General features: G+C 38.1%; 1 protein-coding gene across 7 annotated transcripts in view; it reads right to left on the bottom strand.

Annotated features, from left to right (window-relative positions):
- CYB5R4 (cytochrome b5 reductase 4) overlaps positions 1-15,290 on the bottom strand; it is a 52,688-nt gene extending 37,398 nt beyond the window's left edge. For 2 of the 7 annotated variants that reach the window (XR_013999048.1, XM_081140717.1), the window contains exons 1-5: positions 15,029-15,255; positions 12,132-12,250; positions 10,831-10,984; positions 4,440-4,540; positions 3,428-3,509 (exon numbers count right to left, since the gene is read on the bottom strand). Coding sequence is in view for 4 of the 7 variants with exons in the window: in XM_081140717.1 (XP_080996843.1) it covers positions 3,428-3,509; positions 4,440-4,540; positions 10,831-10,957 (310 nt within the window). In the remaining 3 variants the exon portion in view is untranslated. Of the gene's footprint in view, positions 1-3,427; positions 3,510-4,439; positions 4,541-10,830; positions 10,985-12,131; positions 12,251-15,028 lie in introns of all 7 variants that reach the window. The other 5 variants (XR_013999047.1, XM_081140716.1, XR_013999049.1 and 2 more) reach the window with 3 other exon arrangements.
- Between the last annotated feature and the right edge of the window lie 355 nt (positions 15,291-15,645).

Genomic DNA, 15,645 nt, shown 5'->3' with positions numbered 1-15,645 from the left:
CTTAAGCACTTTCAAGATACTGTTCTATTGTTGTTCTAGTAAATTAGCTGTAATAGCAAATTACATTATTAAAGTAGCTATTAATTTATCAGTCTACTGCTAAGGAAAAACACTCTGATCTGGTAATTGATGCCAAACAACAGCTTTTGAGTGGCAGAGATGAGATCTGAAGCCATGTCAATCAAGTCTCTATGGACTTTGCTTTGGGCGTTCGGCACACGATGTAGTGTGCAGATGATGTTTTGTTGAGCTATACACTTGAAACCAGTATGGTTTTGTGAACCAATGTCACCCCAATAAATTCAATAAAATAAAATAAAATAAAGTTTTTATGAAATTGTGCTCTTTCTATAGATCATGCTGCCTCAGTAATCAGTATGAGGGCTAGAGCCAGTGTTAAAAAGGAAACTCTTAATTTATGAATACATAGTATCTCAGAGTCCATATCTCATTTGGGTAAAAATGGGTTTATATTCCCCTGAATCAAGAGGTAAGGAGGAGGAGGAATACTCATGATTAAGATTTAGTTAGAAATCCTTGGTTTCCTCAACCTTTCTGATTTTGGTTTCATGGAGGGTGGATGTTGTTTTGTTTTGTTTTCTAGTCTTAACTACCTTTATCCATCTTTGTTACCAAATGATTTTAGGTTGTCAGTTTTCTTCTCTCAGCACTTTCAAGGTACTGTTCTACTGTTGTTCTAGTAAATTAGCTGTAATAGTTAGCAAATTACACTAGTAAAGTAGCTATCAATTTACTGATCATTGGTTTGTTAGTAAATCTATCTCTTTTCTCTGGCTGTTTTTCATGTCTTCTCATTACCTTTGATGTTCTGTAGTTTTACTACTAAGAGTCTGTGAGAATTTCTTTATATCTTGCTTGAGTTTTGCTGAATTTGCTGGATTTATGGAATTGTGACTTATCAATTCTGGAAAATTCTCAGCCATTATCCCTTCAGATGTTGCCTTTTCCTCATTCTCACTACTACCTCCTTCTGGAAATGATTACAAATGTTAGATCTTATTACTCTGTCCATTGTGTCTCTTGCATGTTTTTCTATCTTTCTGTTTCTCTGTGACACATTCTACGTACTTTCTGCTATTGAATCTGGCAGTTCAATGTATTCTTCTATGTCTAAACTCTTTGACTATTCATGCTGTGTACTTTTAAATTTCACCAGTTCTATTTTTCATTTCTATAAGTTCTACTTGTTTTTTTAATCAATTCTACATAATTATTTTTAGCAATCTCGTTTTTTACTCATATGACCAATTCATTCTTATTTTCGTAAACATTTCAAATACAGTAATTTTTATTCATATATGAAAATGAAATCCCAAGGGTAAAATCCTATTGTTTCTGTTTATTTCCTCATGTTGTCTAATTTTTTATTGTGCACTAGTAATTGTCTGATGTGTACGTGGGAATTTTGAGGATTTTAGGTTAAAGCCATTAAAATTTTGTATACGTATTTGCCAAGAAGCCTGGGAAACCAGTAAGAAGAGGCCATTTTACTTCTTGTTTTGAGGTTTCTGAGGTTTCATAGCTGATATATATTTAAGTTCCCAGCTCTTACACAGGCAGAACTGTGGTTATAAATTCTCAGAGAAAACTTCTCTTTTCTCTCCCCCATCACCTCATAAACAAGGTCAAGGCAGACAAGACACCCTGACGTTCCATTTCTTGTTCGATAGATTTTTTTCCAAGCCCTCCCATTTCACTGATCATATAGGCTTCAAGAGTCCAAGCTATAGGCAGGGATCTCCTGCCTTTACAGACCCAATATCTGGTCTCCTATTCCCTGTATAACCATTAAAATTCCTGTGTAGCTCTAAGTTCTGAGCATCTAGGTAAGTGCTTGGGGGAACAGAGGCTTCAGAACTAGCTTATCACTCTGGATTGCTGCTTCTAACTACCCTTTTTTATGAATGTCTGGAGATTTCCTTGTGAACTAATCTGTTCATTTTAAATGGTGTGTATTATATTTTGTGAAGCATTTTGAGGATTATCTGTCTTTCATATACAGGAAGGAAGGAAAGAAACCAGAAAAGTCTTTTTACTAATTGGCAGAACCCATTACTAAGGAGACTGACATACTTTCTGATTACCTTGAATGGTATTACAGAAGAATTTTTAGTACCAGATTGTGCAAATAAGATATATAACATTCAGGATGAAGTAAAATTATTCATTTAGAAACTTCAGTTAAGATCATATCTCCTGCGGGCAGTGAATCAGTGAATTTAGGAACCAATTAAGAGGAGAAAGGGATTGGCTTACAAAAGTAAATTGTTTGGAAGAATTTCCAAACACTAAAGTTCACACTAGTTTGCTTTTGGTATATACACATATGGCTTATTTGTTTTGTAGCAAGAGGAACAAAAAGAATCCTTTTTTTGAGCATCTATTACTCTCACCGTGCAAGGAACTTTACACATGTTAATTAATTCTTAGCCCTATGAATCTCTGTACAGATTAAAAACCTGAGGCTCAGGCATGGAAACTGGCCTAAAGTTTGCATAGCCAGTAGGTCTTGAAGCTAGGGTTCAAATCTAGGTGTGCCTGTGCTATTTCTACACTGCTGATGCAGGCCTCTGGCAAGAAGTTCTTGAATAACAAAACTCACTGAACTAAATGAATAGAACTCAGGTCGAACAAGCCAACTTATTCCTAATTTGGGGGGTCAACGTCAGGAGTTACTGAAAAAACAACAACAAAAAACTGCATTCCTTCCGTAGTAAAGGATTAAGGCAAAGTATTCCTGCTACTCCTACTGCATGTCTAAAATTTTCAGAGTACTCTTCTGAATGAAGTTTAGGAGGTAAAGAGATAATCTCCAACACCACACAGATCACAGAGTCACAGGTAAGAAGGTAAGGGAGAAAATGGTTGTATTTTATAAGTAGTTTGAAATCAGAACATGGGTTTTCTACGGTAATGAAACAAGGAGTGGAAAGGTTCAAGGCAAATGGAAGTCAAAGCTGGGAGAAAAAATTTCACTGTATAACATTTTTTATATTTCCTCATTTTTGAGTCATGTGAGTATATTACATATTCAAAACATTAAATTCTAAAAAACTAGTCTAAAAATCAACTCTAACCAAGTGCTCTAGAAAATCTGTCTATATAACAAAAGAATAAAAGACTAGTGAAAACTAAATTTAGAGTAAAAAAGTTCTTTACTTTCCATAATGCTTAATCCTCACACTATGAGTGTTCTCTCTCAAAACATGTCCAAAATTTAAGGTTAAAGTCATTGTTTCATTCTAAAGAAAAACTAAAGTAAAACCTTTACAGTAGCTAAACCAGGAGGCCAGTGAAAATGAGAACAATACAGTGATTTTCTTAAATCTATTTGTTGAAACCCAAGTTAAAAAAAAAGTATATGTGTGTCACACATCAATGCCAGCTTAGCACTGGCACCACTTACCTTTAGGAACAGCAGGTTTAACTGCCATTCTGCCGACCAGGCATTCTTTCAGCATGGATTCGTAATTGACCCAACGATGAACCTGGTATGGGATAGAAATGACAGAAAAGCAACATGACTAACTCCATGAGATGCTCTGATTTTATTCTGGGAAAAACTAAACATTTTTACACTGCCCTGAAAAATGAAGAGGCAGATTCAATTTGCCAATGAGGGAGTGACAGGAAGGCAGCATACATAGGGTAACAATGTTCTCACAGTGTTGTCTATAGACCTCTGGTGGCTCCTTGATGCCCTTTTAGATATCCATGAGGTCTTGATTTGTTTCAAAATATACTAAAATTTATTTGCCTTTTTCACTGTGTTGACATTTGCACTAATGTCAAAAGTGCAATGGTGAGTAAAACTGCTTTCATCTTAGCAGAAATTAAGGCAGTGATTTCAATCATTATATTTTTCACTAGACACATGGGAGGTGGGGGTGGGGATTTGGTTTCATTTAAGAACATCCTTCAGTAGAAAATATTATTAATTTTCTTACATCTCAACTCTTGAGTACAGATCTTTTTTACTTCATGAGTCACCTAACTTTCTACATGATACGCGCAGGTTCAATATAGCAAGACAGGCTGATTACACAGCAATCCCCAAATGAGAAAAGACTAATAGCAAAGAAGCGAAGTGACTTTTGCTTTCCTCAGATTGTCACTGCCTCCCATAAGTCAGTCATCATCAGTATTAAAATTGATCAAAACTGAGTAAACAACTGCCAGCAGAGGCAGCAAGCACTTAAAAGTAGACTCCTAGACACAGATTTGAAATCTTTAAATTTTTAGTAAAATAATTCAAAGGCAAATCAAATGAACAGTTGTTACTCATGAGCATCTTCCCAAACTTCAAGCCCACATATCTGAAATCTACGCAACTATTTCCTTTTTTTCTGCAACTATCACACTGCTAAATCTGAGAGTACTCTTCCATTGTAATACACTGATTACTTTCAGCACCTTACCTGATCAAAAAGGTCCGTGCCATCTGACCCTGCTGCTCTCATTAGTTCATCTTCTCCACCAGGATGATACTCCATATATGGGCTGACATTATATACAAACCCTATTTCAAAGCAAGGAGACATAATACCTAAATGAAATTCTTAAAAATTGCACAAACTACAATTATAAGTTCCAATAAATCTTTCCAAATATATCCTATTTATTATGTCAAAGTATTAAGAATATAAAGGGTCTGAGATTTCACATCACTTGCAAGCCAGTAAGTTAGCCTGCCTCTTTCACAGGTCCTGTAAGAAAACATGACACTCCTAAATCAGAGACATAAGACCATTTAGTATTCATATCAGCATGTGCATCAGTTCCCTGAACCCCAATTCTCACAGAGCTTTGTGAAGAGGGCCAGATAATCCCTGTATACTCCATATGCTACAAGACAGGAGAGATACCCTGAGCTTAGGAAACGTGAATCTTTGTAATGGGAAGTAAATATGTCTGTCCTTTGTTCTGAAGGGAGACGTTAATATACTGAGCAGTAAGCAAACCTGTCAGAGGAAGACACTAACTCTACTACGATACAAGGCTGTACAAACATTCCTGAAAAGACTGTCCAGAACAAAGACAGTCAGTGCCTCTGCTTGCAAGATCGATGGATCCCTCCCTCCCTTCCTCCCTCCCTTTCTCTCTCTCTCTCATTTCCACTCCATCATCTTCTACTGCCCTGGCCAAAGAGTCTGATGAAAAAGAATTGAGCTCTCTTAGGCACTGCTCTGTAAAAGCAAGCATAATTCTTTTCCGCAGTTGTCCAAGGAACAAAAATTATTGTTTAGATCTTAATAATCCTTTTATCTTTCCAAAATATTAATTTCATCTGTACATATATATAACTATAGTTTTATCTTTTCAGAAAAAGGAACAGGGACAACAAATAGAGAATGACTCAATGAACAGCCTTACCAAGGAATCAAGTTGCTTTTTAATCCTTTACTTGAAAACTAGATAACAGGCAAATCCAGCCTTATAGACACCTCACAAATGCAATGAGAACAACTGGTTTTCTTATATCTAGGACTATTTCCTCTTTATATGATGACTTTCATGAAGACTTCCAAGAAGTTAAATAACTTAGGATGATTTAAAATGTTCATTCTATATAATAATCTTTGAAGGAAAGAAAAAAACTGGATTTCAGACCCAAGAAAGCTACTGCAGTTTTTCCACCAATTTAGTTTTACAAAATAACCATCCAGTCAGGATTTCTTCATTAAATTGCTCAAAGGCAATTTAAGCAACAAAAAGAAGTAAATTCACAAAACCTCTCTTACAGTAGTCCTCAAAATAAGTCTGGAAAAAGAGAAAAAAAAACAACTGGTGGAGTCCCTCCTTTCTCCTGCCTATATACCTTTCCCTACCAAATTTAGAAAGAATTTACCAACTGTTTAATGCTCCAAAATCTACTGACCACAAATATGAGATAAAGGATCAAAATTATTCCCAACAAACATTTTAAGAGAAAGAGAACACCCTTCCAAACAAAAGAATTCCAAACTTTCTCTGCCACCAAACCCTGACTAGAGTTCTAGGGTTTCTCAGGAACATGAAATCTACAACACACGGTCAGCTAACCTTCCCTGATGGAATCTCACGTGTTTCAGCAACCAGCAGAAGATAACAGGGAGCTTTCACATCTACCAGTGATCAGCATATAAAGGCTGAAATGTCCCACATGTGCTCTCTGCTTCCTCCAGACTCTTTAGATTGACACTTATCCTCCCGTAATCTTCCTTTCCTTTCTGATAGACTAGGATCCAGACCTAAAGAACTTCCCATCCTCTTCAGACAGAAAAACTAGAATGCCTATAAAATCCCTCACTATAAGGAATTAGGACTTAGCTCCAACCACATTTGGCAGTGTTAGTGATTGGCTGATTAGGACACGTAATCCCTGCCCCTGAGGCAACTGGTGCATTTCCACTGGTCCAGAGGCTCTTTCCTCCCTCTTAAGATCTCCTTCCTTTTTCCCTTTTCCAAATCATTTCCTATCAGCTAAGACTTGGACCCCTGAATGTGGCAGAAGAAAACAAATGCAAAGAACTTAATTTTATGCTTTGCCTTTATGCTTTACTGTATTCTATGAGTACTACACACAGCTTTTAGACAGCGATCTCTCCTGTGCAAGCTTTTTGCTTCCTGAGTTATCACCTGGTTTTTAGAAACTAATTCTGCAACTCTCTTAATTTTGCAATGATACAATTAACTTCTTCCTACAGTTCTAAAGGCTCAGCTGTGGCAGATTTGCACAACTGATTGCCCATTAAATATAAATAAATTGTATTTATGGATCCACAAACACAATCTCAATTTGATGCTAAGCTATTGATTCAGCAAAACCTAAATCCTTATAATGACATTAAAAACAAAAACAGGCAGAAATAGATTCATGAAACATCATGAATGTTGCTTTTAGATCATTTACATGGGTGACCTTGAGTGGCAGAGGGAGATTTCGGGAGTCTGACTATCTACCTATTTACCTATCTACTATCTATCTCTCTCCTTTATGCTAATACTTCATTTTGTTTTGTATTTTGTTTTTTAAGCTCTAACCAGGAGTAGATACAATAAACGAACTGATTAATGCCAAGAAGAGCAACTTAATTTCACAATATATACATATGCCAAACAATAATGTTGTATACCCTAAATTTGTACAATGTTATTTTCAATCACATCTCAAGGAAAATGGGGAAAATAGTATTTTAATAATAAAGGAAGAGAAAAGGTGCAGGAAGGGGTCAGCAGCAACTTATTAAAATTAAAATACAACAATTCTCTTAGGAACATATACTCTAATGTTTAAATACATCAGTTTTAAATGCCCTAGCAATATTCAGGGGTACATTTTATAGCTAGTTCATCCTAGGAGTGTTACAGCGCAATTGAAAATGCACATTCAGAACTACAGTTATACTGAGTTCTTTAGGCAATGTCCTGGTAGTACCTGTTCTAATAGTTTCACACTTAATTATTTCTTTTGTGTTATATGTCTGGAACTTTGAGCACTCAAATAAGTTCTTAGAATAAAAATTACCCACTTTAAAATTACCACTCAGTGCTTTGTATTGTCAGAAACTTATACTGCCAATTCAATCACAGAATGATAGTCTTAAGACTGGGAGATCTCTAAAGGCAATTTTCAGTCTGATCTCTCATTCAGTACAGGATTCACCTCTGCATAATCTACAGACAGACCACCATGTAGAATCTGCTTGAACAGTACCAGTTTCTAGGAGCTCACTGCGTATTTAATAACTTAAAGGATCAACATTACTTTTATACCTGAAAACTAAACTTGCCATTTTACACAGAAAGAACTCGTTTCCATCTTGACAAATGTTACCTCTAGTTTTTCACATATACTTTTTATATCTGTTGTATTTAAAATCCCAACTGCTACTGAAAAAGACCACAGGCATCTTACAATAAAATACTTAAGTTAGTGTGTAAAAATTTAAAGAACCATACCAAAACATGTAAAAGAAAAGAAAATACACCAGCTGCCTAACCTAGCTAACAACACTATGATTGTTAGCAGTCTTGAACTTCCTAGCAGCCAAAGCCAAAAGAGACACTAGTAACAATGGTCTCATTTTCTGATCTTAAAAAGCATTAGAAGGATACTAGCAAACAAATAACAAAAAAAGAGAGATTCATTAGTTCTTTAAAAAGGAGAAACTCCCTTTGAGTGTTTGCTACTGATATCGTTAAGAATTATGAGTCCTTACGTAGGAGCCATTGACCACAACAGATAGTACAACCTAACAATATGCAGAAACATTCTTCAGACAGTATTCCTCCCACCCTCCCCAGCCCTAGGTAACCACTAATGTACTTTTTCTGCCTCTTCAGATTGCATCTTTTGGACATTTCATAAAAATGGAATCATTCAATATATGGTCTGTTGTTTTTGCCTTCTTTCACTCACTATAATATTTTCAAAGTTCATCCATGTTGTTGCATGTGACAGTACTTCATTCCTTTCAATGGCTGAATAACATTCTAGGTATGGATATGCCACGTTTTGTTTAGTCATTCATCAGTTGACAAACATCTATGTGGTTTCCACTTTTTGGCTATTATAAATAATGCTGCTACTATGAACATTCATGTACCAGTTTTGTATGGATGTATATTTTTATTTCTTTTGAGTATATACTTAGTGGTGAATTTATTTGGGTCACGTCGTAATCTATGTTGAACCTGTTGAGGAACTGCCAGACTGTTTTCCATTCTCAGCAGCAATGTGTGAAGGTTCCAATTTCAGAGAGCTCTTTTTCAGTCACTACTCCAACTCCCCATAGGAGGAAACATCTTTTCCCACCAATAGAACCTGAATCACACAACATTTCTCAGATAACTGAACTCAGAACTGGATTACAGCATGCTCCAACTTATTCTTAACCCCCAGCTCTATATGAGACAATACAATGTTAGACTTAAGTGACATTTTGTACCTACTTATTTAATCTATCTCCCAGATGAGACTACCACAATTCTGCAGTTTAGGCAACCATACATGGGAGCCCTAACGGCCCTCCAATGAGGAGTGACCTGTATCTCCATGGTTCAGGCCGCACAGTCAGCAATAATTTTTCATTTTTACTTTGTCCTGTTCTGTAAATCAGAGTCTAAAGTATGGTCCAGGGACTCCTGAGGGAGCTCAAGACTCCTGGGTTGTCCAAGACCAAAACCTTTTCATAGTAATACTAAGACGCTATCTGTATTTTTTAAAAAGCTCATTCTTTCATAAGTGCATAAGATTAAATACAGAAGGTGACATGAGAATACAGTTGTCATCTATTAAGCTATACAGTAAAAATATTTGTGAAATATAAAATAATACCAATTTTCTGATTTATTTTTGTTTTTGTAAAATGTAGTTATTTTTATACAATATGAATAATTTATAACATAGTGAGTTTATTTTTAACTTTTAAATTAATTTTAAAATATTCTTTAAATTTCTTAATTTTAATTTCTGAAACGTAAACGTCAACAGAGCCATCATAAACAAAGCTCTTTGGGGCTTGAAATAATTTTTAAAAGAGTAAAGAGATCTCAAAACCAAAAAATTTGAGAACTACTGCTCTAAGTAAAAGCAGTGTTTTTGTAATTCAAGTTTTAAATATTTTTTGTTTTAAAACTTAACCACAGATTTAACTTCAAAGCCTCACATATTCATTCAAAATGTCTTTAATGCCTATTATGTGCCAAGTATTATTGCATTATGCTACAGTATTCCTATTTATTTCATGAATCACCACTGTTCATTTTGTTGGCTCTAAAACAAATGAAGGAAAGAGGTATGTTCACATAATAAAGGAACAGCTTATTTCACTGTATTCAAATACACAGATCCATTTTTGCAAGCGCTATGACTACTATGCCATCTTGTGTTCAGTAGAGAAATTGCACATTATTTTTATTATTTTATGTCTGCTATTTCTAACAACTGCTAAGAGAGGGTGTTAAAATATGCAACAATGACTGTGCATTTTAATTATCTTTCAATTCTATTAATGTTTGCTTCATATATTGTGAAACTTTATCAGGCATAAACATTCTTTATGAATTTACAGCTATCATTTTATTAGCTTCCCTCCCCAGCCCCAGGTTTTCTTCCCCACCCCAACCATGCATATTTTCTGTTTGTGTCTCTGTTCCTCAATTTCCCTGACTTCTTTTGGTTTCACCAATTTTTATTTTTATTTTTTAGAATTCCACATTATTGGTTTTTTAGCTATACCTCTTGCATTATATTTTAAGTGGCTGTTCGAAGAATTACAATATATATCCTTAACTTTAACCAGTTTACTTGAGTTAATATTGTATATCCCTTTACATTTAATATAAGGACCACTTACCACTCTCCATCCCTATACTTTATGTAACGTCACAATACAAAGATGCAATTCTTGCTTATACCACACATGGGGAACTTTTTGTCTGCCAAGGGCCATTTGGGTATTTATAACATCATTCACGAGCCATACGAAATTATCAACTTAAAAATTAGCCTGCTCTATTTGGTCAAACATTTAATTAACTCACCCGTAATGTGATGGCTGGAAGTGCTTCTCTTTGGTGAGGACTTGACAGGGCCAGGCCGAATGATTTCGCCAGATATTCCCCACCCCTGCTTTAAACAGTCATTCATTTTTTAAAACGGAAAAAAGTAATCTTATTTTACTCACATTTTTATTATCTAATTGTGAATCATTTCACCAAATAACAGGAACTATTACAATATACAGTGTATCACCTAGTAACAGGAGTATTACAAGAGGAAGGCCCAGCACAAATTTTTTGCAGTACTTCATAAATACCACCTACCTCTTATGCATATCCAACAATCATCTTTTTTGTTGTGTTTTTTTAGTTCTTCTTCAGTTACTTCAATTAACCTGCCTTTTAATCCTGTTAGGTCCTTTCCACTTTTGGTCAATCGGATCCAATCCATAAGACTTCTGCCCTGTTTTAGAGGTACCTAAGAAAGTTAAAGGGAAGAAGTAAATGTGGCATCTTCAAGTTAGTGGCTCCCTCTTCCCCTCCTGCTGCCTTGTCTTCAGGCTACTTCATTTATTCCCATTCAAAAGAAGAAGAAAACACAAATCTCACAACTTTACAAACATTCTTTACAGCTTTAGGGGGTTGCCAAATTCATGTTTTACAACTAGAATTATAAACAGAACGTTATATAAACTACCTGGGCTATGAGGCAGGACTTAGAAATTCTGTCACACAAATGTTCATCATAATGGTAACAAGAATAGCATTAATCCTGGAGTCAGAAAACACTTTTGGTCCTGGCTCTGTCACTAATGTTATATTCACTTACCAATGTGGACCAAAATTTCTTTGCCTAGAAAATCAAGAGAGATTTGATAGAATATAAACAACTGGCTAAAGTTGATTTTCTGGAGTGTCAATATACACAGAACATTAGAAATCACTAAGCAGCAGCTAATTTTCTAAGAATCCACTGAGAAACAAAAGTAATCAAATAATGGAAATAATAAAGCTGTAACACTGTAGGGAAGGGGCTGGCAAACTGGCTAGTACTTGTTTCTGTATAGCCCTTGAGCTAAGAATTTCTTTCACAGGCAGGCGGGCGGGGGGGGGGGGGGGGGAGTTGCGTAGAGCCCCAATCCTTATGTGGCCCTCAAAGTCTAACATATTTATTATCTGGCCCTTTGCAGAAAAGTCTGCCTACTCTTTCCCAGAGGATTTAATAACAAAATGTCTGGATTTAATAACAGGATATTTGGTTTCTTGTGTTTTGTTTTGTTCTCAAAATACATTTTCAAGACTTTTAGATAACAGGTATTTACTAGTGTTCTAACCAGTTAAGACAACCTTGTAGAAACTTTCAAGACATCCCTGTGGAATAGGACTACTGTCTAAACTTGTATAACTAAACTAGTTTGTTATACAAAGCACCAGGCACATACAAGGAAGTTTATTGTTGCAGACTAAGTGTTTGTGCCCCCCCCCATCCATATGTTGACACCCTAAACCCTAATGTGATGGTAATCAGAAAGTGAGGCCTTTGGTAGGTGATTCGGTCATAAGGGCAGAGTTTTCATGAATGGGATCAATGTCCTTACAATAGAGGCCTGAGAGAAATCCCTTACCCCTTCCAGCCCTTTGAGGACCCAGGAAAAGTCATCTATGAACCAGGAATCAGGCCTTTACGAGACACAGAATTGGCCATTGGCTGGTGCACTGATCTTGAAATTCCCAGTCTGTAGAGCTGTGAGAAATAAATTTCTGTTGTTATCAGCCACCTAACCAATGGTACTTTGTTACAGCAGCCTGAACCAACTAAGACATGTATTTACCTCACTTTACTGAGACATACCTATTTTAGGCATTTATTTACTCCCAAAATAACCAAGTTAACAGGTCTATGGTGACCCAATTTTATATTCCTTCCTATCAATCTAAATCATCTCATTCTTACCATCACAGAAACTTTCTAGGTCTCTTGGTCCCAAGAAACAAAGTAAACTGTGAGAATATGGTATTTCCTATCCCAAACCAAAATCACTTGTCTCTCTTGTCTATGTGGATTCCATAAGCTACATGGTAGTTAAAAGTAATATTTTGAAAATGCAAAACTAATCATGGGCCCTCCCTCCTCTGGTAGTTCCCCACATTACCTTATAATAATGTCTCTAAATTCCTACAGTGGTTTACAGGCCCTTCAGAATCTAGTCATAGTTTACCTTACCATCGCCATGTTCTAACTTTTGCTCCTTCTCATTTATATGCTTTAGCTAAATGAGAAAACGGAAACAGATTCCTTGATTGCTATGAAACACTTGCCCCATGCCTGGACCTACCCTCCCCTACCCCCCCCCACACACAACAGACATTATTTCCTCCAAAAGCCTTGTCAGACCCCAACTTGTCCTAACACACTATTACAGTATTTATGGCATTATAACTGCCTGTTTACTAGTTCATGCAGCCTACTAGACTAAACTCCTTGAAAATAGAGATATATCTGTAGAAAAGGTAGGTTCTCAATAAATATTTATTTACTAGTGTTAGTAGAAATAATTAACAGATATCATACATTGAGTGCACACTTTAGCCAGGCCAAGGGTTTTACACAACAGTCCATGATATTTAATAAAAGATGAGAGGTATTTAGTTACATTTAGTGAGTGCTTTCCATATACCAAGACTGTGCTAAGAGAAACATTATCTCATTTAATCCTATAAACAACCCCATAAAATGGGTACTGTTATTCCCATTTACACCTGAAGAAACTGAGAGTCAAAGAGCTTAAGTGGCAGAGTTGGGAAAAGAATCTGGGTCTTTCTCATTCAAAAGTGTGTGGGGTTTTTTTTAACAATTATGATATACAACCTCCCCAATTAGGTTCTATTTCTCAATCTGCCCATTTCATACAATCCTAACATGATCAAGATTAGCTTGTTCCTCAAAGGGAAAAAAACAAACACAACAGTCTTAGCTTCCCTTTGAATTTCATAATAATCTTTTGTTACTTTTTTGGACCCAAAGACTCACCCCTTTGCCATCACGACCTACGAACCTTTAGTCTTTGCTCTAAAATTTCTCCTTTAGATGGATGCTAAGAACATGATTGGTAGTTTTAATGGATAAGGGCAGAAACTCATAATCTAATTCATAGATTCTTTCTCTGGGGAGGCTATACTACTCAGCCAAACATTTAGCTTTCAGGAGAGAAATAGGTCAAACAGCAAGAAGTCAGGGACAAATGATTACATGGCTGGATGATATGTGGAGCAATAAATAAAATGTCACAGCCGGAGTCACATCACATAAAGCCTATGAAATCTACGGCAATATCCCTTACCAGTTTCCTTTTCTGTGAAATGGGGATAACAAATGCACCCACTTAACAGGATCACTGTAAAGATTAAATGAATTAATACACGTAAAAGCAACGAGAACACTTAGCATATACATGCCATCAGGAAGCACTGAATAAATCTCAGCTGTATTATTATTATAGTCGGGATGACAGACTTTTGAAAAGCTAATGAAAGCTACAGATCCCTGAACCCATAATTCTGATCTAGAGTCGAACACCAGATCTTAACGGAGAAGAAAAAAAAAGAAAGTCAGTAAAGGTCCCAAACGATGCTAAGACCCAAGAGTCCAGAAATGAAAAAGGAGTTTTTGAGATGTCCGAGCAGATGGACATCTCAAAAACAAAACATGATGTGGTGACAGAATGAGGAACCAACATATCCAGCAGGAGGAAGCGACTCAAGCTGCCATGAACAAAGGAGACAATTCTATTAACTTGTGTAAATGTAAAATACGTTTGTATTCCACCTGTTGCTGACGGTAACTGTGTTCAACAAAAACTTCGAGTACTGTAGCTTCGAAGTCATCAAGTGATATCAGCAGAAAAGGCGGTGATAAAAAACAAACACACACTGAAGTACCAGAGGAAGGGAGGAAGAAGGGCAGCATGACTTGGAGCAGCCTCCGCCCACCCAGACTTGGAGCAGCCTCCGCCCACCCAGCGGGAGCTCCGCCGACGTCTGCTCTCCGTCCCCGTCTCCCCTGGCGCGGGGAGTCCCCGCCGCTCGCTCGGAGCGACGCTCCCTGGTCGCCGTCGCCGCTGCCCAACCTTCCACTTCCGCTGGGGAACCCACACCACTCAGAGCTCCCGGGAAAGCGGAGAACAAAAGGCCGGAGAGGAGGACAGGGAGAGGGAAGGAAGCTACTACCCGGCACCTACAATCCCGCGAGCGCAGCCTGGCCCTACCCCGTGCACCTCCGTTCAGTCGGCGGGGACACGGGGGCGAAGGGACCTGACAGAAAGGGCCAAAGGGCTGGGAACGAAAAGCGACGAGGAGGTGAGAGGGAGGTTAGAAGAGTTAGAGGACTGGAGGCGGCGGAGTAAGAAGTCGCCAGCTAGGGCGGGAGGGCCACAGGTTAGAACCGGAGGTGGGAGAGGCGGCGGGAACACGAAACGCCCGCCGCCGCCAGCTCCGAGCCAGACCATTGGTGTCAGCCGCTTACCTTGCTACGCCCCCCGGAGGCGACGCGCTGCTGTGAGCTGGGGGCCGGAAAAGACTGGGAAGGGACGTTCAGCATCCTGGACCCCTGGGCCGGGCCCTGCCCGGGGTCCGCTGCCCGCTGGGATCGCTCGGCTGGGCCCCTCTTCGGTTACACCTCCCGCTCCGGCTCCGAGGCCGGGCAGAGGCCAAGCCCCCGACCCACTTCCGGGGTCGCCCGGGGGGTGAGGCGCGTCATGACGCATCACGTCGCATCACGTCGAGTCGCGATGGGCGGGGCCAACTGGGCCGAGGGCGGAACCAGGGGAACGTACGCATGCTCCGTTGGTTCTGAGCCCTGAACTTCAGCACCTCCAGGAGGTGACAGCTATTCCGCGGAAAGATGAAAGAGAGATGCTGTTCCTCAGCCCTGGTGCTGACCGAATCTGAGGATAAATTCTTGCAGACAGACCCACAAGGGTCTGCCCATTGTTAAGCACTACCATTACACAGCTTAAAATACGGAATACAATAATGCTATTCGAGAATTCTGATTTCTCTGAAACTCTCTCCTCTAAGGCACCAGGCTGTACAGGAAAGAGAAACGTTAAAAGCCAAGGTGTCAAATGCAAACAGCTGCTC

This window comes from Miniopterus schreibersii (genome assembly GCF_964146895.1).
Source record: "Miniopterus schreibersii genome assembly, chromosome: 6".
NCBI classification, from domain to species: Eukaryota; Metazoa; Chordata; class Mammalia; order Chiroptera; family Miniopteridae; genus Miniopterus; species Miniopterus schreibersii.
The sequence above is the reverse complement of the archived record's forward strand: the minus strand, read 5'-3'. Positions and strand labels throughout refer to the sequence as shown.